The 15,344-nt window shown below is 39.1% G+C and overlaps 2 protein-coding genes across 2 annotated transcripts in view; both read right to left on the bottom strand.

Annotated features, from left to right (window-relative positions):
• Positions 1-15,344, bottom strand: part of ndufb6 (NADH:ubiquinone oxidoreductase subunit B) — a 334,342-nt gene that overhangs the window by 125,714 nt on the left and 193,284 nt on the right. The window lies entirely within an intron of this gene.
• tet2 (tet methylcytosine dioxygenase 2) overlaps positions 1-15,344 on the bottom strand; it is a 31,345-nt gene that overhangs the window by 6,968 nt on the left and 9,033 nt on the right. The window contains exons 2-4 of the mRNA XM_062431122.1: positions 418-3,480; positions 242-332; positions 35-128 (exon numbers count right to left, since the gene is read on the bottom strand). Of these exons, the coding sequence (XP_062287106.1) occupies positions 35-128; positions 242-332; positions 418-3,436 (3,204 nt within the window). The 5' untranslated portion in view covers positions 3,437-3,480. The remainder of the gene's footprint in view (positions 1-34; positions 129-241; positions 333-417; positions 3,481-15,344) is intronic.

Here is a 15,344-nt window from a genome sequence, read left to right as displayed (position 1 = left end):
TTCTTAGAGTTAAAAATACAAAAATGGTTCTTACCCATTTGGCTATGGGACACCCTTGTGTACTTTTTCCTTCCTTGCCGGTGTACAATATTTTCTCAATCCTGATGGCGCGACCAGTTAAACCAGACCTTCAATGCAAAATAGAAGCATTAAATTATATACATGTAAAACAGTACCTAGTTGTTTTGTAAGACAGTCCATGTTTGCTGTCAATTTTCAAGACATCAAATGTGTGGTTAACCTTTTCTCCATCGCCTCCCGTATACCAGGAACAGTAGGTGCTGACCCCAAGTGAGTGTAGTATGGGCCTTCATCCTTCTCGCTGATTTGTTCTAAATATAATAAAGAAACATAAATTCATATTTACATACCACAAAGTAATCAGTCATATTTCAGAACCAACATTAGGACACTCACCAACACAGTGGCATGATGCAATGTCATATTGTGTTTTCATGGGAGTATCCAGGAGATTCTTTATAGGGGTATCCAATAGCTTCATAGGAGACTCCATGAAGCTGTGTAGAAGGTGTTCCTTCTTAGGGGTGGAATCAGGTGGTTTTTTTAGAGCTACATTGCCTGGGGTCACCTCTGATGATTCCATTCCACTCAGGTCAGTGTTGGTTGACAAAATTGTGACAGGCCCGGAAGATTCCACCTTGACTTTATTTGATGTATTAATGACGAGTGATTTCTTCTCAAACACAGGTGAAAGCTGGTACTGCCTCAGGGTTTGTTCCATAGAGGCCAAGATGCTGCCTTGCCTCTTACCTTTCTCACAAAAGGACTGTTGATTCTCCTGCTTGACTTGCATTCCACCTATGCCTGGATCTCGCATCTGTAACTGCTGCTCCTGCTGCTGTGAACAAGGCAGCTCAAATCTGGGTCCATTTTCCATTTTTACAGCTCCCAGGCAATGTTTGGGGTCACTAGTGCTCTGAGGGGGATGAGGAGGGCCCTGGCGCTCTTGCCTTTGTAACAGGTGCATACGCAGGGCTGCATGCTTCTGAAAGTCTCCATGAGGACTTGCAGGTCCCAGAGGTAGTCGAGGTCCCCTTTGGAACTGAGTGCATGATGTCTGTAGCTGCTGTTCAGCTTTAGGATACATCTGTGTTGATACCTGTTGGTTTAAAGCACCTTGTGTTAAGTGAGGTTGTGACTGTGTAGAGGTCTGGGGGAAGTCCATGTGGTTGGGCTGGTGGCAGTGGTTGTTAGGCCGCTGTGGTTGAAATTGCTTGAGGTTACTGCTGCCTGAGTTCGGAGAATAATGCCTTTGTTGTTGTTGTAATTGTTGCATCTCTGTTGTGTTACTGTAACTGAATGTTGCATGGTCGCCGTGCTGGATGAGTTGGTTGCTGGATTGAACAGAGTTGTTTCTAAGTGGCTGGTTTGGTTGAAGCTGCTGCTGACCTGGCTGAGGCTGACTGTGAGGTCTATAATTGGGAGATTTCATTTGCTGCACTTCAAATTGTGGTGGGTGGGATAGTGGACGTTGAATATTACAGTGCTGTTGTTGCTGTGTTGTTAAAAATCCAGGAGACAATATATCCTGCAGGTCAGGGTCTTCACATAAGTGCTCTGACTGCATGGGGGTGCGGTAGCGACTGTCCGCCTGCTGATTATGGGGGAAGTTACGTTGCTCAGTTATTTTCTGGGGTAGAGGCTGCTGCATTTGAGGTGCTTTAGAATTTGATTGCTGCCACTCAGGGGCAGTGTTGTGCTGAGCTGAAGCACAATTCGTTTGGGCCGGGAGACAGTCCTGCTGTTGCTGCTGGAAGCTGTTAGACCCCTGGCTGTTGTCTGTGAAAACTCCCTGTGTCTGGAACCTTTGTGCTGGGTTTGGCTCTAACATCTGGCTGTGAACCTGGGGGTTAGTTGTCTGCTGCTCAGACTGAGGCTTAGTGGGGAAGCCCCTCCACATGTCCTGTTCTTGTGCCTTGGATGATGTTGGGCCACTTACAGGTTGCTGCTGGGAATGTGAAGAGTTCAGCTCTATCCAGCCTCTCTGGTTGGGAGTTGAACGTGATAAGTTGGCTCTCTGCTGAGACAAGTTATCAATCCCATTTTCTAACCCAGCATGGCATGGCTGCTGGAGATTGGGCCCCATAGCACCTGTATTGTCAGCCCCATGTGGGTTCCCAGCATTTTGTTGGAAGTTCTGGGGTTGAATCCCATACTGGAGGCCCGTATCAGTGCCATGTTGCTGATGCTGACCAGACCCAGGTTCATCATTTTGACTAATTTTTTGTATCCCAGAGTTGGGAAAGGGCCCATATCCACCTAAATTAGGTGCCTGGAGAGGAGCATTGCGCTCCAGAAAAGAGTTATGGTTAAACTCCTGGTTGGCTTTCTCATAAATACCTTGAGTATTTGTGTCATCTGGATAACACTCTGGGCCGTTTTGATGTTGTGAGCTATTGCCAGTATTTGTAGGTGGGATCATTCCTGGAAGCTGACCTAGAGACAGGTCCTGACCAGAGTAAGATGCCGGCTGCTGCTGCTGCTGTTGTTGTTGTTGTTGTTGTTGTTGTTGTTGTTGTTGTTGTTGCTGCTGCTGCTGCTGCTGTTGTTGTTGCTGGTGGTGGTCTGCTTCATAATTGTTGGAATATCCATTCACTACATAGTTGACAGAGTTGTAATTGTTGCCTCCTTCAGTATTGCCAGATGCACCAGGCTGCTGTTGCTGTGAGTTGGGCATCTGAGCTGCACTGGGCAATCCTGAGGTTAAAGAGGGAGGTTGAGCACCTTCATTGGGCATTTTATTTGCCAGTGAACCATTGACAGCATCTAGTTGTGGCCCAGATGTTTGTCGGGCAATTGACACTTGCTCAGGATAATACTGAGACAACGTTTTCTCTAAGAGATCACCCCGAGTGCTTTCTATTGTTGAGGGGGGTGATATAGCACCATTTGGAATTGAAATTTGTTTATTTCTTGGTAAACAGAAAATATCTCCATTAGGAAAATTACAGTTCCTCTTGTCTAACTTAATGTCTGTCTGTGGTGTATTGCATTCAAATTCTGTTGCCTTTGTCAATTCAGAAAAGTTGTCCACCAAACTGGAGCTCATGTCCTCATTTCCTTTCATCTCCGAATCTACTTTAAGTTTCTTGGGTTGGTGAACCAGTAAGGACTGCTCAGTGAGTGCATGCTTCAACTCTCCATTCATCAACTCTCCATTCATCATGAAGGATCCCTGATCGAACAGCCCTTGCCCTGGAGCTGGGCTGTTGCAGTTCTCCCTGTGCCTCTTCATGGAGTTGGCACCTGTGCTGGGCTTGTAATGGTTCCAGTTTGTATCCCCAGTGATTTGCAGAGAATCTCCCTCTGAAGACTGGCTTCCATTCTGGACTTTGTTAGGGATGTTACGAGATGTACCAAATTGTGCTAATATCAGACTTTCTTCCGTCTCATGTCTGGCTTGTTCTGTTTCCATCTGGCCTGCTCAGAGTCCATCCACAGGGCTGCCCTCTGTCCGTCCTATAAGAAAGAAAGATATAGAAAGAAATATTTAGTTACCAGTACAGATTTCTCTCAGAAGTTACATTTTCAAATGCAATACAACAACACATAAATATACAATTAGCTGTGCACACATGATTTAAAAAAAAAGTTGACATGATGAAGTAATGCTCAGTTGACAACATTCATACACACTGTAGATGCATTAGAGGGAGACCATTCATGTGACAACAAATATGAAGAACCATCCAGTCAACTTTGTAGTGTACATATAGCATGACAAATCTCCAAGACACACCAAACAAATAAGACAAAGTTTTGATTTGAATCTAACACGTCATTGACCAAAAACTCATTTTTTAAATCAAGTTTGGCCCACTTTTTGTTTCTATGTACATGTCTTCATTATGAAGCTGGTTAGATAGCAAGGGATTACAGGAATCATTTTTATTTTCAAATATCACATTGGACCCAGCATGTCCCACAGGTTTTTTTTATTTTTATCTGATATGCCTGGAGGCTGCTGGAACATTAGGCTATGGGGAATTAAAACTTTACTGATCTGAATTATTGTTAAAATTAAGGTTCATGAATATCAGTATTCAATTAAATTGGTGGTCTCTCTGTGAAAGGTAAGCTAATTATTTTTAAGGGGTCCCAATACTTTAGTCTTTAACACCAACTATACTGATTTCACTGCTGTCAAACTCTGTCAGTAGAGTAATGTGTTTACACTTGGTACTGAATGTGTATCCGCTGGCAACATGATCCCATCATAGAATTAGAGTCACCTTTACCTCATCCCTCAATCACCTAAAGACTAGATGGCAAGTAGAAAGTGAGCAAGAGGATGTTGCTTGACAGTGGACGGTGAGTCACCATTTTAAATTTAATACACAGCTTGACAAATGTGTCCTGAGAGTAAAACATTTTTTCATTGGTCACTAGTATATGCAAAATTTGTTTCCTTTTGAACACCCTTATCTCTAACTGGAAGCTGTGACTTCCTGTTCTGTACTGTATGTGGATAGTGAATGCACAAATACCACAATAGACCAAATGCCCACTGTCACTCAAAACTTTTCTGCACGTTAAAAAACATGGGGAAATATTAGGAATGTGCTAAGATTGCACGGTTTATCATCAGCCAATTGGGATCAGTTTGCTTACATAAAAGCGTCTTTCCTTGACAAACATAGAGTATGTTTATCCACCTCCATTGCACTCTACATAAGTAGACACAAAACTTAGTAGACAGTGGAATTTGTTTTAAATAGAAACACTAGGACAATGCTTTAAATTAACAATGGAAAATATGAGGGAAAAAAAAAAGGCTAGAACAATGCTCAATTTAAAAATGAACATAAACATCCAGGGCAGCCGTGTTTGACATCCATCTTTGCACAGGTTTCATCTCTGTAATGCTGTACCACATGTAGGGGGAAAACAGGTAACTGTAGTCAACATAAGAACCAGCAGGTTCTTGCTTCCTCTAAGACATATCCAGGATTCTGACCTTATTCCAGTTTAATGCCTCAGGAATATACTGTAGAGGTGTGTAGTACATAATGAAACATTAACACAGAATCTTCAAACTGTACAATTATACTGAATCATCATTGTCACTGACTGAATCAGTAGAGCTCCCTTCACCAATCAGTGCCTCCAGGAAATTGTAATTTTGCAATTTCTTAATGCAAACAGAAATCTTGGACAGTGGTCAGTCAGTTTTTACCATGAAATATAAGAAATTGTATGCAGTAAATAAACAGCACAGGGAAATCACTGTGATCAAAGCAGCAAGGCCAGTGACTGACTATATTTTTATGTTAGGGAATGGCATTATTGACAGATTTTATTTGGTGCTAATGTTGAAAATTGATTTAGCAAAATTGATTTAGGTTTATTAATGGAACTTGAGTACAGTATTTTCTTTTTTATATAACTTTGAGCCTTCTCATGTTCAGAAAATAATCTAAAATTAGCAATGAAAAGAAGTAGTTACTGTGCTATGCAGTGTGTATATGTACTGAAGTTTAGTAAATTTGAACTGTGATGTGATTCCTTAGCTTAGAAACAGAAAACAATCTCATAGTGACTAAAAATGTTAAAACTGAACAAAACCAGTAGAATCAGCAAATAGATTTATATTTTATACCCACTGTAATAGTTTGCAATATATAGTAAAATGTTTTTTTTCTCTGAATTTGTGTATTTTTCAGTATTTAGAATATTAAAAGACAGAATATGTTAAAGAAAATGTAAGTCTAGTTGATTGAAGGCACTAAGATGCAAGGTTAATGTCCCAGATGGTACATGGGAGGAGGAGCTGGCTGCTCGTCAGCTGTTCAGCATCACCTTTCCTCACCCTTAACACATTGTAATGTCAGATATGCAAATACAATTCAGTTCCCAAGTTTTAGACCTTTGTTAAACTCTAGCATTATGAGATTTGTGTCATTAAGTTATAGTGAGTACAGAATATAAACTATTCCCCACCAAGTTTCCCACAATGCTTAATGTCTTTTCAACCTTCAGATTGAGTTTAAGCAATGTTGGTAGAGTTTGTTCCGAGGGTAAAAACCACAAAGCAGGAGGTTGGTAGAAAAATAAAGGTGAATATTTCAATATATATGATACATCATGCATCATTTTTACCAAAGTTAGGCAAATAGAGTGATAAAAGTGATGTATAGAAATGAGATCTCTACAGAGGATGAAGCAACAAACAGTGTATGGTTTCATGTTCACATCACTGCACTCGCCTGCCAAACACAAATAGATTCCAATGATTCCAGTAGAACATTGATTTCTGTCTGCCTTGCTCAATTATTAATGCATGTCACATCCTCAGCATCTGCAAAACAATTGCTGTGCACAGGCACAAAGAGCTGCAGTCTAATCCATCATAATTATGGGCAACTCCTGCAGATGCTAAAGGAATGGGCAGCTGATGAACACCAAGAAGGGCCCTGATTCAGTGTGAAGTATTTTTGTAAAATACTTAGTGTTGGGCATTAAAGTTGGCTAACAGTAGAAAAGAAACTTATTGTTCTGATTATGTTGTCCTGTTGGCAACAGGAGAAAGAAAGCGGATCCTGGTGTCCTTAGTATATATAAAAATATATATAAAAATCTATTGCTCAAAAGCATTTTACTTAAGTATATCGTCAATCAATGATATATTTGTCTCAAAGAAAATACAGTTACATTTGCATATTGCATTATCTGTTTACTGCTTAATTTTATTCACTGTGCCTAGTTTTGACTCTCTTCTTTGGCTTCAACTAAGACTATGCATAGACAGATTTTCCATGTCCATGTATCCTGTGGTAATCAATATAAAATGCAATATACGGTACATGTAGGTATCCATCTTTACAAAGGAGCTCTGCTTGTCCATAAACATGATTTTCCTTTTAAATTGAGGGCAAGAGAAGATGCATTTTCCTGAATTTAATTGGTGGGCTAAGGTTTTGTCCACCTACATGCAAGCATCAACAGCCTTTTCAATGAATATTTAGATGTTTGTACAAGTATACAAACCTTTTTGATTGTAATATGAAATCTAATGTTGTTTTCAGTATTTTGTAGCTTAAAAATCAACATTTACATTAATAAAATTTGAGTGATAAAAAAAAAAAATCAACATTTACAGTTAATCTAACTTTAACAACCTTACATTTTCACTTTATTCTAAAACTGGCCATAGATAAACACAACCAACAGACTGAATGTGTAACAGAACACAACAATAGTCTCATGAATTTATAAATGACTGATTTGTCATTTTCCAAACCTTTGCAATCTGGGTAAATAATATTACTTGATGGTGATGGTTATGAATGTGAGTTTTTAAATTTTTTTTGCCTTTTTTTCAACAGTATGGCACAGAAGCTGACAGGAAACAGGGAAAGAGAGAGGGGAATGACATGCAGCAAAGTAGTCCCTTGCCAGAATCAAACCAGGGCCGCTGCCTTTATGTGGCATGCACAGTAACCACTCGGCTACCAAGGCACTCCATAAATGTGTTTAATGCCTCTAAAGCTACTTAATAGTTATGATACAGACAGAAGTGCAACAGATATCTGATTAAAAATGGATCGAAAGTTTTTAAATAGTTGTTTGTGAATGGTGCCCAGTAAACAGCAGGTTAAGAAACATATTCATGAAGGTAGTTTAGGTTCCAGTAAGATAAAAAGAAATAGCTTTTTTTTATGGATCTCAAGCTGATATATAGGCTATAACTAACTTTTCTTGATGTATGTTCTTTGAGCTATAAGTCTGCTTAACACTCTGTCTGTACTTAAAAGAGTGCATCATATATTTGGACCTCTGAGTAAAGCCTCGGGTCACAACTGATGATTGCTTTGGTCAAGTTCAGAAAAATATGCTGTACAACCTTTGAAAACATAATTGGATCCAGCTTTAAATTCCCACAAAACCCCTCCTGTTAATGTAAACCTTCTATAGGCTCACTATAGGCACCAACTGCTGTTTAGGGGCAAAGGAAAGGAATAAATGCTAAATATTTGTGGGTCTATGGCATGTTTCATTTGACATAATTGTACTCCATCTTTGGGCCTGATTATCACATCTGGAACCAGTTACAGCTGCTTATGATTTTGGCAGCTGTCGTCTTCAAACGACACGTTTTATCCCAAACCTGATAACCCCTTTTTCAAAAATATTTGTATATGCACAGTATCCATTTCAACCACAATAAACAAAATCCTGTGCCGATCACATACATTGTTTCACTGAAGAATGTGTATCCAAAATGTCATGTTCACTAATGCTTTGCAATTGACTGAAATATCTAAAATATTTAGTGATTTAGATTTAAGCGCAAATATGCAAAATATAGTTTAAAATATGCATGTATGCAAAGTTCTCAGCTACATGAAACGTAAACTATCTCTGTATAGACTGGGGACTGGAATTGCTACTTTGAAATACTTCAAAAAAACTTATTTCAGCTGCTTTACAGAAATTTGCATGTTTAATTAAGTAACTATCATCACAAGACATCATGTTGCTTTAATGAAGTGACAGTGTTTATAGTCAGTTTCTCAAAACTGGTTCCTGTATTCACTTAACCACAATGTCCAAACTAGTCATGTGATTCAAGAACGAGACAAAAAAATTGTCACTGCAGCAATTGTGACCCAGTCAACCGTCTCAACCAAGACGATCTACACAGGAAACTATCAGGCCAAACTCTGCCAAAGCAGGCAAGGTTGTAGACATAATGATCTCCTTCTCTGTGTCAATCACTCCTCCAGGACATTAGCAGCCCTCCAGACCCCCCAAAGTTAGAGTACTAAATCTCCCACTAACGAGCCAAGCTGTTACAAGGGTGTCTGGAAGCTCCTATCGTTGTCACAACAGAGCAGCCAGCTGCCTGTTAGCAGGTGGGAAAAGGAAAGCAGTGCATCGAGAACAAAGACAACTTTTTAGGTCAAAGAATAGAAAAAAAGAGACTGAAAGGTTTCTTTACGAACAGTATGCGTTGGGTGAGGAGTGGAAGTTCCAAATCCAAAGTATTACAACTTTTTTTCAGAATGACAGCCCTGTTAGCTTGATTAACAATTCAGTTGGGGCATTATCCAATGGGATATGAAAGTGCTTCATAAAACAGAAGCATAGAGCAATTTCTAAACCTCAGGAACATTTTAAAACATAAAACACTTCAATAGAGCTAGTATGGACTGTATTTACGGTAGCATATTAGACAATGGTAATGACAATCACAAAGATTATTCATCTTCTTTCCTCTGCTCTGGGTTACCATCTATGATATTGTTTATTGTATTTGTAGTATTAAGAGAAAGCTTGCAACTAAATGTCCCTGTGTATAATACCATTTAAGGATGACCTGATTTTGAAATTAAATTAATCTATGGTTACAGATAACTCTAGTCTAACAACTCAAACAATATAGCTAGTATAAAGTAGAGAAAAGAAACCTATAGACTCATTCTGATGATGCTGAAACCTCCCACGTGCGCGGCTAAGACAACAAGTCGCAGAACTAATCTTCCCTTTGCTGCTGTCAGACACAGACGGATGTAAAGTGCCACAGCGGGACACCACTACCAGCATTGTAATCAGAAGTGACACTGAGCCTCTATGATTATGTCAAAGTTATTAAAATTGAAATGTGTTATTTTGACAAATGTGTGAGAAAACCATGTGGGAATTGTGAAACACGTTCCTTTTGATGAATGGCAAATGGTCTTTGCATCTAGAAGGCATGTTCATTTATACAACATGACGTCTGGACGTCCTTATCTGTAGCTGATCTGCTAATTTTATAATGTGCTGTTTGGATTAGCTTTGGTGTTTGTGAATCTTGTTTGCAAGAGATGGAGAGGATGAAATGAGGTGATAATGATCAGTCATATACTGAACTTTATGCAGAGAGCCTTGCAAAAAGTTATACCATGATTTAACAATCTTGAGCAGTGCGGATTCTGCAAACTGACCAAGAAAAATGACAATGATTATCAATGTTTATATTTCAATAATTTATTTTATGGTATGTATCTGGATTTGCCCCCTTCATTTGTAATTTCTGTGCTTACATTAACTATAAACACTACATTGTGTACTATATCATTAAAATATATTGAATGTATCTGTAAAAGTACACAACCAACAAACAAGAAAATGAAAACTTAGCTTTTTGCAGTAAACTCTCCACCCCTTAACCTAAAATAATTTTAACACAGTTTGGTTTGAGAAAAAGACATGAACTAAAACTCAACCTTTTTTGAACTATTTTAAATAAATAGTATTTGACCCCTGAAAACCCTACAATGAAGTAAGCAAGTGAATACCACTTTCCGACCCCATGTGACTTCTCCTTTGTTTTGTCTGGCCCTTAGTGCAGTCTGTAAATCAGTAACTATCAAGAGGTGACACTGGTGCTAAGCTGCTTTCAGTGCAGCTCCATTCCTATAGGACACTCCAGGGTTTACAAAGGACCGAATGGAGCCAAGCAGCTTGTCACAGTTGGATGCACCCACACTGACAAAAAAAAAATCTTTGCAAACCCAGAACAAAGCCAGGGTTCCCAGCTGAGTGTGTGCGCGCCCGTATGAGTATAAACATACAAACACATGCGCAGCAATTATGCAATGTTGTAAGTGCAATTTTGACTGTGCTTGCTTTAAGAAAGTATTGGCTTCAACCTCTTTATTATTTATTAGATTCACAGGGAGATCTATTTTTGCTGCGGAAGTAGAGCATTAAACTAAACCAGAGGCACAGCGTTGCAGTGGCTTTAGCATGGATGCCTGCTGGAGGTTATAACGCTTTGATCTATTTTAGTTTTCTTTCTAGTAGCAAATGTCCACCAGGGAAATGAGCACTCTGTTTTCAGTTTATGATATGACTCAACTTGCTTGGCTTGAACTGAATTCCCAATGAAGCTTTCTTTCCCTCCAGAAGTCAGTGTCTTTGTTTCTAAATGCTGTTGTTTGGTTTCCCTCCCTCTCCCACAGCCTTACCTCTAGTCCTCTGCCCTGTAATTACAAGTCAGGTTCCTCTGTACTTCTGTCTGCCATTCATCTACTTCCCTCCTGTTCGGTCTATCATCTAGCCAGTGCAGTTATGAACCTGGCTGCTAAGTGCTGTGATAGAAATCTAGACTGTCATTGCCCATAGTTATTGCCTCCGTAGCTATGTATTTGCTGGCTTGTAGATGGTCAGTTGTTTTAGTGCTTTGAGGCCTGGGGGCAAGGGTGGACTCTTGGACACAGTGTGATCAGTGTTGTAAAACAATGGACACAGTTTGCACAAGAGTCATTTAAGGCTGGCGGTTAATGCACATGACAGCAGAGCCTTATTTTAACAAGTAAGTGTTTTGTTTTTAATATAGCTTGCTTACAGAATTAAGCAAGATGTACACAACTTGTTTGTGCATTGACATACTAAAATATAATTGTCTTGTCCATAATAGAATATAAAAAAACTGAACAACAACATTTTAGGTACCATGAATATTTAGTCCCACTAGCATGATATTTTATCCTCACAACACTAGTGTACCCAAGTTTAATGCACTGGACTCACACTGTGTTTTTGTTATTTGCAGAGAGAGCCAGTGAAATATGAGAGCTGCCATAGTAGATGGGGTCTATTTGGCGTGACTTGGCAGCCGTATGTGACATTCACCACTAACGACAGCTGCTGGGAGACTCAGGTCTCTGCACTTTCAGGTTGAGACCTAGGCAGCTAGGCTCAAGAGCCCTGCTGTTAAAGAAAGAGAGGAGGGGGTATGGGGGAGATGTGGAGCAGCTCTGTAAATCAAACATACACTTGCCAAGCCACACCACTGTTTTGCAGAATAGTCCCAAGAATAAGCCATAATCTCAAGTGTACATTTCCTTTTCTTTGCTGAAATGGGCCTGTTCGTATTTTCCTGTTTAAAAGATAAGAACAAGGAGCATGCATCCAGACCAGAGACTGTAAATTTTCTGAGCACTTAAAACCCATATGCCTTATAAATTGGTAAATAATGAAGTATGTTAACGACCAAGACTTGTCATAATATCACTTGACTGAATTTTATAAGATTAACTGTAAACTGTGAAAATCAATACATATAACATTAACCCAGTTAGGTTTGTCAACAGTCAGTCTACAAACCAGACTAATATCAACACTATATGAACTTTTACAGCTTGTTAACCATACATCAAAGTCTTATTTTTATTTCTGAGGCCTGCATTGTCATTTCATATCCCAACTTGTACTGAAGTAATTCTAACACTCTAAACGTGGTATAAAATAGACCAAATAGTGATATATAGCTTGAAATAAGGAAAACTAAGCCCTTGTTTATTGTATAAAGTTTGGCAATGAATGTTTAATGTCAAAGAGAAGAAATACTGTAATGACTGTGTATGCTAACAGGCTGGAGTTAGACGTTTCAGACCGCACGCAGCAGGGCTGTAAGTGAAACCTCATCCTTAGCAACCCCAACCAGTGTAATTAGGTCAGATGACTTGCATTCTACAGTGTTTTAAATCCCTCCCGTAAATATAGAGCTGGACTCGCCGCTCCATAAACCTCATGACCTGCACAGCTCGGCATTCCAGCTGACTATGTAAACAACAAATATGCTGGCTTAAAAACAGCATAGAATCTTTCAAAGATATTTTTTGAACTCAAGACAGAATTTTATACAATATATGCTACAAAAGTGTAATGAGTCCTGTTTTTCATGCTATATTAATACATTTAAAAAACATCCTAAACTGCTCTGTCGACAAAGGCAAAAAAAACTATGAATTCGCAGTTGCCTGATTAAAGACAATTTAAGGCTGTGTTTGATTAGTCCTTTAGACATCCATGTAGACATATTGAATTATGACAGTTCATGACATATGGCTGGCATATGAGCTGGGGGGATTGACTCTACTGCTGGAGTTTTGGGGGGAAAGTTAACAGGGTGGACTGGGAGACTGGAAAGTCTGAAAGGTCAAAGCAAACCAAGTTGTAAAGCACAATGTGAAGTTCAGTGTTAGTAGCATGTGTTCCTACTGATGGTCAAATGTTCCTCAGGCATGATAGGACAGATGTTCATTCATATTCTGCATCTCACTGAATCGCTCAGTCAGGCACCTCACACTTGTGATTTATGTCACATGCCACACTCACGCAGGACTTACAATGCACCTCACATGGTTGCTCGTGCCTTCTCTCTCTCTTTCTTTCCACCAGTTTGAACATATGACACTCTCCACCCTGGCTAAGAAACAAAAGGCCCCTGTATCTGCAGTCATTTCTGTAATCCTCCAAATTTACATGCTAGCCAGATCTTTGTAACATTTTCTTTGGAGTGCTTGGATCCTGTTGCACTTCTATCCCATGAAGAATCTTTGTAACATGTGGGATCCACAATGATAGCACTCCTCAGAGAGAGAAAATACCTAAACAAATTAAACATGAAAGAGAAGTTCTGAAGACAAACCTAAATAAATGTAGACCACACACACAGGTCAGAGGACTTGTGTTATATTATCATTTCTAAATTTGTTTAGTATTAAAGATTGCATACAAAGGAAGGAAGAGTGTTGGAAATGTGCACATATTTAGTGTTAGCTTAGCTTACGTGTGTGCAGATCAACTCATTTTTTTCCTTCCTTTCTTGCAGAGTGTTATTGTAGACGAGATGAATGATAATGCTCTCATGTCTTTGGTGAATTTAAAGCTACGCATGACATCACAGAATGCTGCCAAGAAATAGTCCATAACCTAGACACAACTTCTTGTTTTCACACTTCGATTATTGTATAGGTTAAACAAAAGAGATCCAACAGTGCTGGCAGGCAGATTTTTTCACCTTTGGAAAAACTCTGGCTAAGCTAAAATAGCCAGTTGTTTACTGTATTCCCAGTACCATACAGTCAGTGGAGTGGTATTGATCTTCTCATCTAAGAAAGTAAACGTGTATTTCCCAAAATGTCAAACCATTCCTTTCTAGTTATCTGAAATATTTAGGTGTAGCACTCTTTTAGCCACTACCTTTTATTGATGTAGCACTTTTGCTGTTTCTAACTAACAGTTGATTCATCTGGCTCATGTTTGAAGGATACAGTGTACAGGTTCTGTTTTACATTACGACATGGCAATCTCTTATATCGGTTACTGAAGGGATGCAGATACATGTGAAGATTATCAGGAATGCAGATGCTTCAGGTTCTGAGTTAGTGATCTGACTCATGTTGGTTCCATTAATAACAGCAAAGGAGGAGGAAATCTGACTGTGCCCTGCACAACCTCATGTCTATTTTTTCTGTCAGGTAGAGCAGTGCAGTTTCCAGTTAATGCTCACTGTGGCCTAATCACTAGATTGTGACGTAACGATGGCTGTGTCACATGATGGCCTGGAGCAACAGATCTCTGCTTTTCTTCCCTCTTCTGTCCTTTTCCTCTCCCTTGGTGACTGACCAAAAACAGCTTGGCAGGTAGAATCAGCTTGCTGATCAATTGAATCCTAGTGACCAAACGACTCTCTCATTTGATTTGTTATAGCATGAAAATCTCCTTACATTTTAAAGTGATGCAATGTTATTTAGTATTCTTGTGTGTCATTTTCACAACCTTACCAAATGTTTGGGGGATTTTCCGTGATGTATGTATGCAAATGCATGTGAAATGCTATTCAATATCTTGATGTTCTTCTTTGAATCTAGACAAAGATTAATAGATTACCACAGAAACACAGATGACATGCACTTCTGTTTGTAATTTCTTCCCTAGAGAGCCTCCTCCCCCTCCATAAGAAGAAGGGATCTGTACAATCTACATTGTTCTTTATGTCTAATGCCAAACAGATGTGGCCAAGTTGTGGAGATTCTCACTGCAAGTCTTTGTGCTCCCACAGCTTTTTGTCTCTTTGCCTTCTTGTATCGTGTTTTGACATCTGTTAACTGACTATAACATTATTCTAACAAGTTAATTTGCATTATTTTATTGGACAAATATGTTTCCCATTAATAGATATAGAATATAATAGTTGGGAACCCAAAGAAAGTCGAACTTTACAAATGGCTCATTAGTATCAGTCTGAATAAAGTTTTGGGAATATGGATTAAAAATGCAGTGACTGCTGCTGAAAGTGAGATTATTAAATCATTTCTACAGTTTTAAAGTGTACAACAGGAAGTTGGGGAAATGTGAATCCACAATTCTAGACTATTATATGTATTATGTGAGCCAACACACAACTTTAAGGGGAATGCCAATCAATTGTTAAAATTCACACTTTTGTTTACAGTTTTATGGCAGTTGACAGTTTTACTTTTGAGAGTTCTTTTGATCTTCCATGTGTAGATGAATTTGTGATTGCTGATGTGTGGATACCTAAC

The sequence above is a fragment of the Scomber scombrus genome, chromosome 2 (genome assembly GCF_963691925.1).
Source record: "Scomber scombrus chromosome 2, fScoSco1.1, whole genome shotgun sequence".
NCBI classification, from domain to species: Eukaryota; Metazoa; Chordata; class Actinopteri; order Scombriformes; family Scombridae; genus Scomber; species Scomber scombrus.
This window is presented reverse-complemented; position numbering and strand designations above follow the sequence as displayed.